Source organism: Tamandua tetradactyla, chromosome 20 (assembly GCF_023851605.1).
Source record: "Tamandua tetradactyla isolate mTamTet1 chromosome 20, mTamTet1.pri, whole genome shotgun sequence".
NCBI classification, from domain to species: domain Eukaryota; kingdom Metazoa; phylum Chordata; class Mammalia; order Pilosa; family Myrmecophagidae; genus Tamandua; species Tamandua tetradactyla.
The window spans coordinates 54,523,436-54,539,006 of record NC_135346.1 but is presented as its reverse complement, the minus strand read 5'-3'; the positions used below and the strand labels follow the sequence as shown (position 1 = coordinate 54,539,006).

Below are 15,571 nucleotides of genomic sequence, written 5' to 3'. Positions count from 1 at the left end.
GGCATTACAGGACAACACTAACTCTACTGTTGGCTCCCTCTCCCTAGGAGGTTCAAAGGGCTGAGAAAATAGAAATGGGGGTGTGCTGGTTTCAAAGTGTTGTGTACCCCAGAAAAACCTTTCATCCTGATTTAATACTATAGGATATGACCTCTTGATTAGGTTGTTTGCATGGAGATGTGACACACCCAATTGTAGGTATGACGTTTTGATTAGATGGAGATGTGACTCTGCTCATTCAAGGTGGGTCTTAACTAGTATACTGGAGTCCTTACAAGAGCTCACAGAGAGAGAGAGACACAGTTCAGAGCCAACACATATGTAAATATCTTGAGATGCAGAGTCCAGCAGACGTCTCCATGTGCCTTCCCATGAAATGCTAAGCAAGGTCCCGCAGCACTGAAAAGCAAGACCTTGGAGAAAGCCCAGGGAAGCTAAAAGAAGAAATCCATAGTCTTCCCTAGAGAAGCTAAGAAAGGACCAGCAGATGCCAGCCACACGTCTTTCACTGTGACAAAGGGAACCCAGATGCCATCCAGCCCTTTCTTCAGAGTCAAGATATCTTTCTTTGGATGTCTCAGCTGAACATTTTTATGGCCTAAGAACTATAAACTTGTAACTTAATAAATCGCCTTTATAAAAGCTGATCCATATCTGGTACTTTGCATTCTGGCAGCTTTAGCAAACTAAAACAGATTTTGATACCAGAGAAGTGGGATGTTGTGGTTTCCAAACAACAAACATGTTAAAACTGCTTTTTACATGGATAAGGGGAAGGTTCTGGAAGAACTGTGATATGCTTGATAGAGAAGTCCTGGATTGTTTTGAAGAGACTATTGATAGAAATGTAGCCTCTAAAGTTATCTCCAATAAGTCTTTAGACAGAAATGATGAACGTGTCATTGCACACATGTTTTAAAGTGTCAGAGAATTTAACAAAATTGTGTGTCCTGATGTTGGATGTAAGGTAGAATTTGAAAGCGATGGGCTGGGATACTTAGCTGAAGATATTTTCCAATGAAATGGGGAAAATGTAGCCTGGCTGCTCCTTGCAGCTTATAGTAAAATGCAACAGGAAAGGGATAAGCTGAGAACTGAACTCTTGGGTACAAATAAACCAGAAACTTATGGTCTGGAAAATTCTGGGCTTCCAGAAAGTGAGACCCAAGAAAATAGGGCTCATGTGAGGATTTAACCAAACAAACAACCAGCCATTTCAGAACAAGCAAAGACTAGAGACGGAGTTACCCAGAAAGGATCTGTAGAAAGTCCTATTGCCTGATGGCTTTGAAGCTTGTGTGATACATGGAAAATGAATAAATTGTTGTGCGAGCTATATAAATGAACTACTGCCAGTCTGGCCTAAGAGGGACAGAAAAGGGACAGATTGAAGGAAAACGACTCCAAAGGTAGAACACTGGAAGTTAAGGTCTGAAACCAAGAAATCACAGGTCAGGAGAGTAGCTCCATCCAGGTATGTGGAGAGAGGGAGTTTGCCCTGGAAGAAGGGGGTGGGCCTTCTGCCTCAATGTTCAGGAAGAATTCTGATGCCCCGAGCATGGAGTACATAAACTGGGGATTGGGGGAAGTCTGGCTGCTGCCCCACTGCTCTGGAGGGGTTGAGCATGTGCCCTGGAGTAGAGTCCAAATGCTGACCCAATGTTTGGAGAGGGTGGAGCAGAGGAAAAGGTGATCTCCCCAAGGTTACAACCCTCACCCCAGCTGTCTGGAGAGGGAACAAGGCCACTGAGTGGCCTCTTAGAGAGGATGGGACTGCCACTCTCTGAAGCCCCAAGGAGAATGTTACATAACTAAATCTAAGCATTTATGTTAACAGAAATATTCACCAAGAGGAAAAAGTCTTTCAGCAATGACAGTGTTTCACGGGCTCCAATATAGCTACTATGCCTTAAAAACCTTTTAAGAAATTAAAATAAATTACTGCCTGAATTCTGCTTAAATTTGAAAACCTTAACTTCTTTGTGCATTTTTAAACTGTATGCCACTTGGCAATAAAGTTTTCATAAATAAATTGCACAAACCAACAGTAGCAATAGCCCAAGCATGTAGATACTAAAGTGAATCAGGTTTCAGGTTTCGTTTTCTTTCTCCCTTTTATTTATATGCACTATGTATAAATTAAAAAGCATCTCTTTTTAATACTCATTAAATTATACCATATACTTTTCTTGGATGGGAAAATACTGTGCAAATAAAAGATGCAGCAGAAACAAAGAAAAAGTTCTCCTTTACATTATTCATTAGGGAGGCTTCGTTGGTTGTAGGCACGGTAAAATAAACCATCATCACTTACTTCATCATTTAGGTGTTCCTAGTTTCCCTCAAGAGAGCACATACATAAATAAGAATCTTTTTTAAACCAATAAATTTCTGACATCTTTGCACAGCTAGTCAAGAGAATGACAAATCAGATAGTTTAAAGTAAGATAAATAAAGAATAAGCATACAGATTGTGCAACAGGACTGATTGCAAAAATTCAGAAATAGCATATTACCTAATTACAGCACAATAGTATTAGTACACTGAATGAAGGTGAATGTGAGAATGCCAGAGGGAGGAGGTCTGGGGGCACAAATGAATTCAGAAGGAAAGACAGACGATAAAGTCTGAGATGGTATAATCTAGGAATGCCTAGAGTGTACAATGATAGTGACTAAATGTACAAATTAAAAAATGTTTTTTTGTATGAGGAAAAACAAAGGAATGTCAATATTGCAGGGTGTCGAAAATAGACGGTAATTCATACTTTAAAACTTTAACTTATGTTTGAGACTAAAGCAAAAAATGTTTATTTGGCACAAAATTTCGATTTTCACTAGTGCATTTCCTAATATAACTTATATGGACAGTTTAATTGAACACCATAAGTACATGGAACCTTGAATAGGGCATGAGATTTTGTAGGTTTGTCCAGAGTGATGCCCCGATAAATCCCAGTGATTTGAACAGTGAATAAAAAAGTATTTGCAAAGTCCCCTTGGGGGAATGGCGAGAAAGAGGGAAAATTCAACTTTCCCATTTGGAGAATTCCTGATATTCTCTCAAGCAGTGGGGACAACCAAAGCAACAGAAAGGCCAAGCCCCCAATCTTGGGGTTTGTTCCTATGAAACTTATCCTCGTAAAGGGTAGACTAAGACTACTTAAAATTAGGCCTAAGAGTCACCACCTCCAGAGAAACTCTTTTGTTGCTCAGATGTGGTCTATATCTCTCTCTCAGCCAATAGGGCAAGCAAACTCACTGCCCTTCCCCCTTTCTACGTGGGACATGAAATCCTAGAATATAAACCCAGGGGTGTAAACCTCCCTGGCAATGTGGGACAGAAATCCTAGAATGAGCTGGGCCTCAATATGTAGGGATTGAGAAACTTTCTTGACCGAAAGGGGGAAGAGAGATATGAGACAAAATAAAGTATCAGTAGCTGAGAGATTTCAAACAGACTCAAGAGGTTATCCTGGAGGTTATTCTTATGCATTTTATAGATATCCCCTTTTTTACTTGAAGGTATATTAGAGAGGCTAGAGGGAAATGCCTGAAACTGTAGAGCTGTGTTCCAGTAGCCATGTTTCTTGAAGATGAATGTATGATATGGCATTTGCAATGTGACTATGTGATTGTGGGGGTGGGGTGGGGAAATAAGCCCTCAAGGAACCAGCATATAGGCCACTATACAAACAAAAGTGGTTACTGTAGAACCTGTTTGAATAGTAAAAAAGCCACTAAATAGTCAAACCAAGTCATTTACTCCCCAAACTAAAACAAAGAAATCACCCAAAGCAAAACCTTCAATTTCAAAATATTATTAAAGGTCAGACTGGCAAGCTTCCAAGCATTACAATACCTGGTTCAGAGAAAGTGTCACTAATATCATCATCCTTGTCATCTTCATAATCTTCTTCCTCTTCTTCCTCTTCCTCATTTTCAGATAGTTCATGCTCGCTGCCAAACCCTTCATCATGGTCCTCATCATCGACATCCTCCTCATCCTCCTCATCCTCCTCTGGGCTGCATTTGGCTGGCTGTTCACCCAAATTATCAGAGACGAAAAGAGAATAGTTGTGCTCTTCTTTTTTCTGGGATGAATCTGAGACTGATGTGCTGGCAGAAAGGCTGCTACTCTCTCCTGCTGCAATTGACCCAGGACCCTCCTGGGGCAAGGGACTGAGTAACAGTTCTTGGGTTTCTTTAAAAGGCAAAGCAGGAGTGGCATGACCCTGAAGAGGCTCCATCCCTTTTTTCTCTTGTCTCTTTGCTACTGCACCACAGTAGCAGGTGTTCTCCTTTGCTGCATCTGTGTGAACCTGGCTCAACAAAGGCCGGTTCTGTTGCACTGGGTTGATCTTTACCTTTGCCTTCTTTACATAGTCTTTACATTCAACATGAAAGTTCACCTTTTCATTATGAAACAGGTTGGTCTTCACCATGATTTGTGTGCTTGAAGTCGGTTTACTTGCTTTTTGGACACAGTCTGACAAAGGGATCTCAGCCTGAAGGGTCTTAGAAGAACACACAGGGGCAGCTGCTCTGCTTGTGATCTTTTTACCAGGGAATGAAGAGGGCAAGGGATTTTGTTTGACACTGAAAAGTGAATCAGGGTAATAAAGGGAATCAGAAACAGACTGAGAATCCTCACTATTAAGTTGGGCTAAAGTTGGAGTTTTACTTATGACCTCCTCATCTTGGTAAGGGCTAGAGAAGTCATCAAGACCTAAGTAATCCACCTCTTTTGTTCCCCAGATGTCACAGCTGGTTAGTTTGGTGTACTTTGTTAAGTCTTCACAGTATGTATCCCACTGTTCCCAGTTTGAGGTTAAAGCACCCTCATTATCCAAGATGTCTGTAAAAGACTCCAGATTTTCAATGTCTTTGCAGTCTTCCAAAGAAAGAAAGTTGTCTCTAGGATTCTGTTGGTAGTTCATTTCTCTATCCTGAGAAAGGTTTAAAAAAAACAAAAAACACACACCACATTTTAAGAAGGAAATGATCACCTCCTTCCTTCCATACATCAAATCGATAAATTATGCTTGACCTCTGACCTGTTTTATTTTACGATGAAGGCTACTAACATGACATTTTATCATTCCACAACATACCATTTCCTTGGGCAAAAAAAAAAAGAGATACTCACGATACTAGACTTTTAAAAAGTCATCCCTCTTCAACACTCAGATATGGTCCAAATATCAAAGGCTCCTGAGTTTACTACAAACCCTTTTCTTAGAAAAAGCTAATTATTTCCTGATCTTTAACTTAGAAGGATCTGGGGATCTCCTCAGAAAAAAAAACTTCAATTACAAAGCAAATAATGAAGACCTTATCTTCATTATGGAAGAATCAGTCTTCTTAAGTGGGAACTAAAATAAAGAGGTAAAGAACAATTCAAAGAGAGTTGGAACTCAGCCAAAGGATAAGATATTTTACAAGTCTTATAACCACTCTTGGGCATTGGGAATCAAATACTCCTCATGCCGTTTAGAGATATGATTTTAAAATGCCAGTGAACTATGCAGCCATTAAAAAGAAAGCAACATGGCAATGGTGGCTCAGTGGCAGAGCTCTCGCCTGCCATACCGGAGACCTGGGTTTGATTCCCGATGCCTGACGCCTCCCATCAAAAAAAGAAGGCAACAGAACTCTAACGTACTAACGTGGAAAGGCATCCACCATATACATATTTTTAAAACTTTTTTATTGTATAGTATAACGTATACTGGCACATATTTTTAAGTTTAAAAAACAAGTTACAGAATATTGCTTATCTATAAATACATAATTCAATTAAAAAGCATATCCACATGTTTATATATGCACAGGAAAAATCCTGTTAGCAGTATTTAGTTACCTTTTGGGAGGTCTAGAGGGTCAAGGCTCAGAAAAAAAATAAGGAAAGTTTTTAGTTTTCCTATTTATTTTTGTTTAGTCATTTTTTTCTCCCTTATGTTTATGTGTCTGTGTATTTTAATAGCTTTATTGAAGTGTACTTTACATTAAGTGCACAATTCCATGATTTTTAATAAATTTACAGATTTGTGCAACCTGCTTTTTAGTTTTTATGTACTTGTTTTGCTTAAATTGTATATAATTAAAATCATTTTTAAATGTTTTCATAGGAATTTTAAGTGTCTATTTACCTCAAGAATAAGTGATAAATACATTCAGATATTGCTTTGAATTGCTACTTTTTCTGACATCCTCTATGTCACATTCTTGACTATTAAAAAATGTCATATTCCTTACTCTTTTAGTATTATCATTCCTTAATTTTACACTTGAAAACCCTTTAGTTAGGCATATAAATCAGACAGTCTCCCCTTCTCATCAAAAACCGGACTTAAAGTTACTTAGATCACCTTTTTTCCCAATGGGTTCATACATTCTTCTAAAATTACTATAATTATAATTACCAAGAATCAAACTTGACCAATCACATTCCTTTTTCTTTTCAGGCACTTATAAATAAAAGACTTTACAACACAACTTTTACTCCAAATCAATTAAAGCAGAATCCAAGAAAATGTAACTTACCAGTTCATACATGAAATCCGGATCTGAACTGTTTGCTAAGAGATCTGTGCTCATCAGAGTCTGTTCTGAAAAGGAGTGGCTTCGAAAGGCATCCCCAAAAGGCGGATCCATTCCGCTTACACTAGGCTACAAGAGAGTGGTTTTAGTATTAGAAAGTGAAAGGTTACTTCAAGACCAATTTTACTATATATGAGTCTTCCCCCAACCCCTACCCAAAAAAGTAACTTCTTATTTTCAGAGAACAATTTTATATTTTTTCTACTGTTTAGTACATTCAAGAGTTTTAACTAGCATTAAACTATGGACTTACATTAGGAAAATAGGACGCATTAAAAATAAACACAGAGTGGGCAGGCCTCTAGTGGGAAAACAGACCCTGTTCTCAGTCAACGCCTTCCTGGTCAGCATTCCATCCGTGATCACTCAGACAGACTGGACTGAACCATGGCTGATAAGACTTGCCCTGTTCCATGTCCTCTGCCTGCTGCTTACTTGCTTCTCATTCCAAAGTTATAAACTAAGCAGACTGGGCATTTTCTATGCCTAGTAATTTGAGTCTATTGTGCTGACTGTATCAATGAAGTAGCTGCAATGAACTGGAAGTTATTTTCAAAACACAAGTATTTTGATTCATTCTCAAAACACAAGTATTTTGATTCAAGAGGGATGCTCATATATATATATTACTTTCAACTCCACTGCTCTTCAATGCCATGATGACTGACAATACCAAGACTAGAATCCACTATTGCGTGTACAACAGTGGTTCTCAACCAAGAGTGATTCTGACCCCCTGTGAACATTCAGCAATATCTGGAGACATTTTTGATTGTTATGACTGGTGGGCACTACTGGTGTTCAGTGGGTTGAGCCAAGGGATGCGACTGAATATACTACAATGCACAGGTTGGTCCCCTACAACAAAGGATTATCCAGCCCAACATGTCAACAGCACCAAGTCTGAGAAACCCTGGACTAGAGAAAACTTTTTAAAAAAGACTTTTACAGCAAGGTATTGAAAAAATATAATACATTTCAGTTTAATAAATTAACTCTTATGACATAAAGTCTCTGTAAACATCCACACAGGCCAGGCCCTGTCAAAACAAAATAAACTTAGAGCCTACTTCACTTTTTCATAATGGTTAAAAATGTTGAGACATAATGGAGGCCATTAAGTCAAGATTCCACAGAGAAGAATATGTTGAATGAGCCCTTTGTTTTGATTTAAGATTAGAAATGCAGAAATTCTGAATGAATATTTTAGCTTTTTCAACTAATAGAACCTTATGAGAAATAGAAAGATTGATTACATTCCCTCTTAAGTTTCACATTTTGTTTTCTTATACTTTGGGTGCTCAAGAACACAACGCTACCTTTTATTAAAACAGGTATAATATGACTTTGTAATATTTACTTTATTAAATAGTTCATATGTAATAAGCGCCTCATTCCTTTCAAATCTGGGACCATAACTAGAGAATGACAGGAGGTGAACAGAGATCCAAATTTTTAAAAATATAGTGTTCAATAAAGGGAATGATTTTGATCTTGATTTTTTAAAAAATGGTTCTGGAATAGTTGTTTTAAGAGGATTTTTGCCCCCTGAAGTGAAATATATTCAGATTTCAAAAGGAAAAAAAAAAACACGTCTAAATGAAATGATTTATATTTGGCAGTTTAAAGGTTGACACTTTCTTAGATTATAAAATTAAATTTCAAAATTCAAATATCCTGTCTATGTGAGACATGACTCCCAGGGGTGTGGATCTTCCTGGCAACGTGGGACAGAAATCCCAGAATGAGCTGAGACCTAGCATCAAAGGATTGATAAAACCTTCTCGACCAAAAGGGGGAAGAGGGAAATGAGACACAGTGTCAATGGCTGAGAGATTCCAAACAGAGTCGAGAGGTTATCCTGGAGGTTATTCTTACGCATTAAGTAGATATCACCTTGTTATCCAAGATGTAATGGAGAGGCTGGAGGGAACTGCCTGAAAATGTAGAGCTGTGTTCCAGTAGCCATGTTTCTTGATGATGACTGTATAATGATACAGCTTTCACAATGTGACTGTGTGATTGTGAAAACCTTGTGTCTGATGCTTCTTTTATCAACCTTGTTGACAGATGAGCAGAACATATGGAATAAAAATAAATAATAGGGAGAACAAATGTTAAAATAAATTTAGTTTGAAATGCTAGTGATCAATGAAAGGGAGAGGTAAGGGGTATGGTGTGTAAATTTTTTTTTCTGTTTTCGTTTTATTTTTCTGTTGTCTTTTTATTTCTTTTTCTGAAGAGATGCAAATGTTTCAAGAAATGATCATGATGATGAATATGCAACTATGTGATGATATTGTGAATTGCTGAGTGTATGTGTAGAGCGGAATGAGCATGTGTTGGGAATGTTTGTGTTTCTTTCTTGTAATTTTTTTTTAATTAATAAAAAATTTTTAAAAGTTAAGGAAAAAAATTCAAATAGACAATTTAAGTGTTCTTAGCAGAAAAACTGTTTCTTGAATTTTGACTTTAGTTTTAGAAATGAGTTGATAATTTTCTCAATAAGTCCAGTGGAAACTTTATCCTGAAATTTTGCCAGACCTTGATTTGTTCAACTATTGTAGGGAAGATTAAAAAGTGTCTTAAAAAACAATTCATTGTTAAGCCAAATTTTAAATTTAAAGTTATCCAATTTATCAAGTATTGTGAACCTAGTGTCCTGATAACCATAATTTTGCATTTCTGAAGATTATTAATTCAGGATGTTTAATGGTATTATGGGTTCAGAAGAGTTCACTTCTATCACAAGGTGATTTCACAGAATAAATTCAAATTGGACCAGCCATATTAAAATTGCAATTCGAATATATTCAAGGACAGTAGGAGATAATGCTGGATTAGTATGGAGTGCTGCCACTACAGGTTTGTTCCATACCTCTCAGGCCTTTATGACAGAGCCTGATAATAAAAAATGGTGTAAGATATTGTTTTTGATAATGGATTCTAGTCTTGGTATTGTCAAAATCTGCTATGATATAGGCAACTTAGCTAATATAAGAAAAATGTACAATTGTAGAAATCGTACATTTTCACTATCCATAAATCATTTTGATTGTCTAAATATGGGACCATTTGACTAAATCTGTTTTACTATAAAAAACAGTGTAACAGATTATTAACTTTGACTTAACTTTGTTTACAATGTTAATGGCTTATATCAATGTATAAACATGGTATAGTGTCTTTCTGTTTTGTTTCTTTTTTATATTGTGGAGTTAGGGGAATGGAGGGCACTTATATTCAGGTCTGTTTCACAAAAAAGCAAGCTTCACTCGATTTGAACTGTATAATAAATTCATATTTAGTGGCTTAAATTGCAATATTAATAGATGACTGTTAATATTTTATTGTTCTCACTGCTAGGGAAAATCCTATAAGCCAAAATTGTCAACAAACAGTTCCGAAACATATAAATTGTGCAGACTGTTAATTTCACTTTAAAAGTTTGAGGGTATACGTAATTTGCTTTAATCAAGCTCCATAAAAATAAAAGGATACTTCAGAGATTCCTTAGTCTAAAAACCAAACAAACAAACTGATGGTAGTAATAGTAACATCTAACTTCTCAAAATTGAAGCTTATTTAGGCAACAAAGTCGGTATGCAGTATCTAATAATTACTTTAACTTAGCTATCTAACACTTCTTCAAGTCCTTTCCTATTAACACTTTCTGTTCTCACTCCCAAATGTGGGGAATTCCCTTCCATATCCTGGGGTCTGAGAAGGTATCAAAGTCAGTCTCTCTGGACCCTTGAAGCAAGTCCCATGTCTTACTTCCCAGAACAAGCTGGAAGAGAACTTGGGCCTCTTAATTCAATAAATGCCTCTAGGAACATGATGAAGACAGGATTAGTCAATACCTAAAAAGCTCTTGGGTGAGACCAGTAACTTGGGCATGAGCTCAGTAGCCTTAACCCTGATCCCTGCAAACGGTAGAATCTATTCTATAATAAATAAGATCAGGAAAATCAGCACCCAGAATTAAAGCTACTTTTTTGTCTTCTTTCCATTCCCTTTTTCAACATCCAGGCAAATCACTCCAGAGTCAAGTCAAGGGTCACACTACTCCTAAAATGACTCAAATAACAAACAGGTCACGCTTTGAAATGTAACTTGAATGAAGGAAGAAGATAGGGAAGAACAAAAATTCTCTATTTGCCTTTCTGTTCTTCTTCTGCAAGTTTGTGCAGAAACTAAAAAACTACTTTTTTAGTCTAAGTGTTTATACCTTCCCATTCACATATCTTCTATCATCCCCAATCCTTCCAGGTTACAGAATCTTTCTTCCTAAAAAAAAATTTAGTTTGAGGAGATAAATGTTTCATAGCCCTTAATTCCAGTATGTAATGAACAGTAAATAAAACTTCCAAGGGGAAAAGACCTTTAAAATGTAGACCATCTGACAAAGAGGTAGGCCTCTGGTCTTTTTATTACCCCCCCCTTTTTTTTTTACCTCTGCTGCCTATTTCCTTGAGTCATTAAATACTCCTAGCAGCTTGCTGATTTCCTGTGCCCAAGGGATAGCTCTGTATAGCCCCATAGAAAGCCATCTAAGAGTCCCTGCCCCTTCATTATTTCAGGTCTCTTTCCCAGCATTGAAAATAAAGAAGGGAGAGATGAGAGCAAATCATCAGAGAGGGAAGGGAAGGAGTTGGATGAGCAGAGTGGGGACTGACAGGGCTTCATTTATGGTATCAGTTTGACTGCCTCAAACCTGTACTAATTAACTCAAAAGTAGTCACCAAGAAAGGGGGAAAATTCAACTTCCCAAAGTTAAATTCTTGATATTCTCACAAGCAGTGCAGACAACCAAAGCAATAGACTGAGTCCCCAATCTTGGGGTTTGTTCATCCCACAAAGGATAGGTCAAGCCTACTTAAAATTAGGCCTAAGAGTTACCCCCAGGAGAACCTCTTTTGTTACTCAGATGTGGCCGCTCTCTCCAGCCAACACAACAAACAAACTAACTGCCCTCCCCCTGTCTATGTGGAACATGACTCCCAGAGGTGTGGACCTTCCTGGCAATGTGGGACAGAAATCCTAGAATGAGCTGAGACTCAGCATGAAGGGATTGAGAAAACCTTCTTGGCCAAAAGGGGGAAAAGTGAAATGAGGCAAATAAAGTGTCAATGGCTGAGAGATTCCAAACAGACTTGAGAGTTATCCTGGAGGTTATTCTTAAGTATTAAATAGATATCACCTTGTTGGTCAAGATGTAATGGAGAGACTGGAGGGAACTGCCTGAAAATGTAGAGCTGTGTTCCAGTAGCCATGTTTCTTGAAGATGATTGTATAATGATATAGCTTTCACAATGTGACTGTGTGATTGTGAAAACCTTGTGTTTGATGCTCCTACTATCTGTCTTATCAACAGACAAGTAAAACATACGGCATAAAAATAAATAACAGGGGGAACAAATGTTAAAATAAACTTAGATTGAAATGCTAGTGATCAATGAAAGGGAGGGGTAAGGGGTATGGTATGTACAAATTTTTTTCTGTTGCCTTTTTATTTCTTTTTCTAAATTGATGCAAATGTTCTAAGAAATGATCATGATGATGAATATATAACTATGTGATGATACTGTGAATTACTGATTATATATATAGAATGGAATGATCATATGTTAAGAATGTGTTTCTTTGTTTTCATATTTCTAAAAAAAAATTTTTAATTAATTAAAAAAAATTTTAAAAATAAAGTAGTCACCATAATAGAAATCAGCATAATCATTCTTACATGTTTTGTGGGACATGAGCTGAGAAACAGAAAGAAGACAGAGGAAATGGAAACAGGATTTCTGTGGCAGATTAATTTTAAGGGGAGTGGGTTTACCCCCAATAAAGCTAGCAGATTTAGCCACCTTCTTACCTAGTTTTTTTTATTCACAGTGGTCACTGTGAGGAGCATTGAACTTCAAAACTGTAACAAAGGAGGAAAGAGAAGGCAATGGAAGGTAGGCCATGTACTCAAAACTAGCTGAGGTCAGAAATAAAATGTCCTAAAAAGGTAGTATGTAAAAAAAAAAAAAGCCTTATAAGCAAATAAAAACTTAAAATTTAAAAATAAGTTTTAAAATCTAAAATAATTTTATTAAACAAAAAATAAAAAATTTTAAAAGGTAGTAAGTATGTATGGTGGTTAGTGAGAAGGAGCAGTAAGGGGTGTGGGATGTATTGTTTTTTTCTTTTTATTTCTTTTTCTGGAGCCATGCAAATGTTCTAAAAATGATCATGGTGATAAATACACAACTATGAGATGATACTGTGAGCCACTGATTGTATACTTTGGAAGGACTGTACGATGCATGAAGATATCTCAATAAAAATAATTTTTTTTTAAAAAAGGTAGTATGTCAGGTTGTGTTAAGATTCAAAGAACTTACAGAACCAATGGTATTCACTTCAGCAGTGGGAAAATACAAAACTTTGCACCTATTCTGCGTGATTTACCTGAGGCATTTCCAAGCCCAGATCCTGTAAGTCCAATTCCAAACTTCTTTTCTTCCTCGTTTGTAAATTCCTTTCCAGCTTTACTTTTAACTCAAGATCAGAGATGATTTTTCACAATAAATTGCAGGTTTCCACAGATTGCCTTCAATTCAACTGCTTGGAGCTCTGTTTTGTTTTTGTTTTTTTCGTTAATAATTCTGTGCGAATCTGTCAAACAACAACACAAAGTAACTTCACTGAGCTCCATTAAAAACAAGCTGACCTTTCAAAATCTTTCAAAAATTACATTAACAAAGATCACTTCAAACTTGTAAATCTTGTGGCTGCAATAACAGGGATTTGTTCAGTCTCAGTATTCAGTATTCTGAAATTCAACAGTTCATCCCCTTTTTTGTTTCCAAAATAGTCAATAACCAATTGACAACATTTTAAAAAGACACCCTGACAAAATTAACAGGCTCCTTTTTCCTGTTAACATAAAAATGTATTATGATTAACCTTAAAGCAAAAGTTCTCATTTCCTTCATGTACTGTATGAGAGAATAATGTCTTGATATTCAATTCCTTCTTTCATATGCATAATCATTACGGTTAAATTAATCTATTTTCTATATAAGTCTAGAAGAGTAATGAAAACATGATAGTAGTAGAATTTAACATGTCTTCTACATTGAAGATAAAGATGTACTTTCTTAATGGTGTACATGAATATTATTCTTTGAGTTATAAGTAATCCTTGAAGGAAGAATTATTCTAGTACATTTTTAACATCTGTTATGTTGAAGGGAGAGAATGGAGATAAGGACTACTTTGGAGAATGGAAATAAGGGTTAAATCAAATGACTGTAAATCACCTAGCACAGTATCTTGGCTTAGAAGAGACTTAAATATTAGTTCCCTTTCTCTCTTCTGTGATGACTTTAGGCAGGAGAAACTAAACAGCTGTACCCACAACTTTTCCTTGATCAGTGGTTCTCCTGTGATCCCAGGACCAGTAGCAACAGCAACCTGGAAATTTGCTAGAAAGGTAACATTTTGAACCCTAGCCCAGACCTACTGAAACAAAAATTTGGAGGCAGAGTCCAGAAATCTGGATTTAATAAACTCTCCAGATGATTCTGAGCCTCAAAAAAGTTTGAGAATCACTGCCCTACACTGAAATCCTTGCTTTCATTCAGTCTAGATGCAGTATCATTTCTTAGATTGACGTAAAGAGCCATTTAAACTGAGATGCCATCAGTACCCATTCTCTGAGGTAAAGGGTTAGAGCAGTACACTATTTCAATTTCAAAGGCCCCTTGGCTGAACAAATAAGAGATAGTTAACAAGGGACTCAATAATTGTTCTGCTTAATTAGGTTAATAAATTGACGACTATTTGTGTTTCCTGGGTCTTTACTAGGCACTTTCCTCGGGTGGGCTGTCATTCCCAGCTCACTGGCCTAGCCTGGGGAACACTGTTAAGTGCCCAGCCTAGATCTAGAAATAGAATTAACTATGCATCTCTAATGCTACAGTATAACTGGACTGCTCCCTGCTCCCACCAAAAGCCAGTTCTTTCTCTGCATCTCCTTATGTGGCCTCAAGCCTTGGTCCTACTGCCTGTGTAGTTTCAGTCCTAACCTTCCCCTGATTCCTGAGAGCAGTAAGGTCAGTCATTGTTTCTAGACCCACAAAAGGCATCTGCTTCAAGTCATGCACTCAACAAACTGGGTCTACTCTACCACTTGAATCTGGGAGAAGAGTTTGATTTTCTTTAAAACCTGAAAACTTACTCCTACCAACTACAGGACTGAAGACTCAGAAAGAAATTGAATTCCATTCAACACATACTTATTGGCTTTGACCAAAGACACTATCTAGCAACAGCTTGGTTTATCAGAGAAATACTGAACAAAAAAGGGCTAAAATTCCTATCGAAGCTATCACTTGAAGCCTATTAACAGTTTTAAGTGAAATCTTTCTAAGTCTCATTTGCCTCAGCTCTAGGGAAAAAACAACAACAACATGCTCTCCTGGCTACCAAAGCTTCTAAGCCATAAAACTTCCATACAAATATGCTTACTTAAAATTTTCTTTAAACACTAGGTATCAAAACAAACTTCAGTTTATGCAGTCAGCAAAAGAGCACTTGTTAAGGAGACAGGAGATCTGGGTTCTAGTTTTGATCCTATGATTAAAACTATACAGCCTTAGTGATCAGTGAAAGGGAGGGGTAAGGGATATGATACATATAAATTTTTTTTCTATTTTCATTTTATTTCTTTTTCTGAATAGATGCAAATGTTCCAAGAAGTGATCATGATGATGAATATGCAACTATGTGATGATATTGTGAATTACTAATTATATATGTAGAATGGAATGATCAAAATAGGAATGCCTACGTTTGTTTGGTGTTTTTTGGTATTTAAAAAAACAAAATAAAAAAATTATTAAAAAAAACAAAAAAATCTATACAGCCTTACGAGTTAGAGCAAGTTACTTAATTTATGCCTTAGCTCCAAGATGTG

The 15,571-nt window shown here is 36.7% G+C and overlaps 1 protein-coding gene across 2 annotated transcripts in view; it reads right to left on the bottom strand.

Moving 5' to 3' along the window:
• The window catches only part of CREBRF (CREB3 regulatory factor), an 86,583-nt gene that overhangs the window by 49,354 nt on the left and 21,658 nt on the right, over nt 1-15,571 (bottom strand). For both annotated transcript variants that reach the window (XM_077137665.1, XM_077137666.1), the window contains exons 2-4: nt 13,060-13,266; nt 6,547-6,672; nt 3,863-4,949 (exon numbers count right to left, since the gene is read on the bottom strand). In XM_077137665.1, the coding sequence (XP_076993780.1) occupies nt 3,863-4,949; nt 6,547-6,672; nt 13,060-13,068 (1,222 nt within the window). In that variant the 5' untranslated portion in view covers nt 13,069-13,266. The remainder of the gene's footprint in view (nt 1-3,862; nt 4,950-6,546; nt 6,673-13,059; nt 13,267-15,571) is intronic.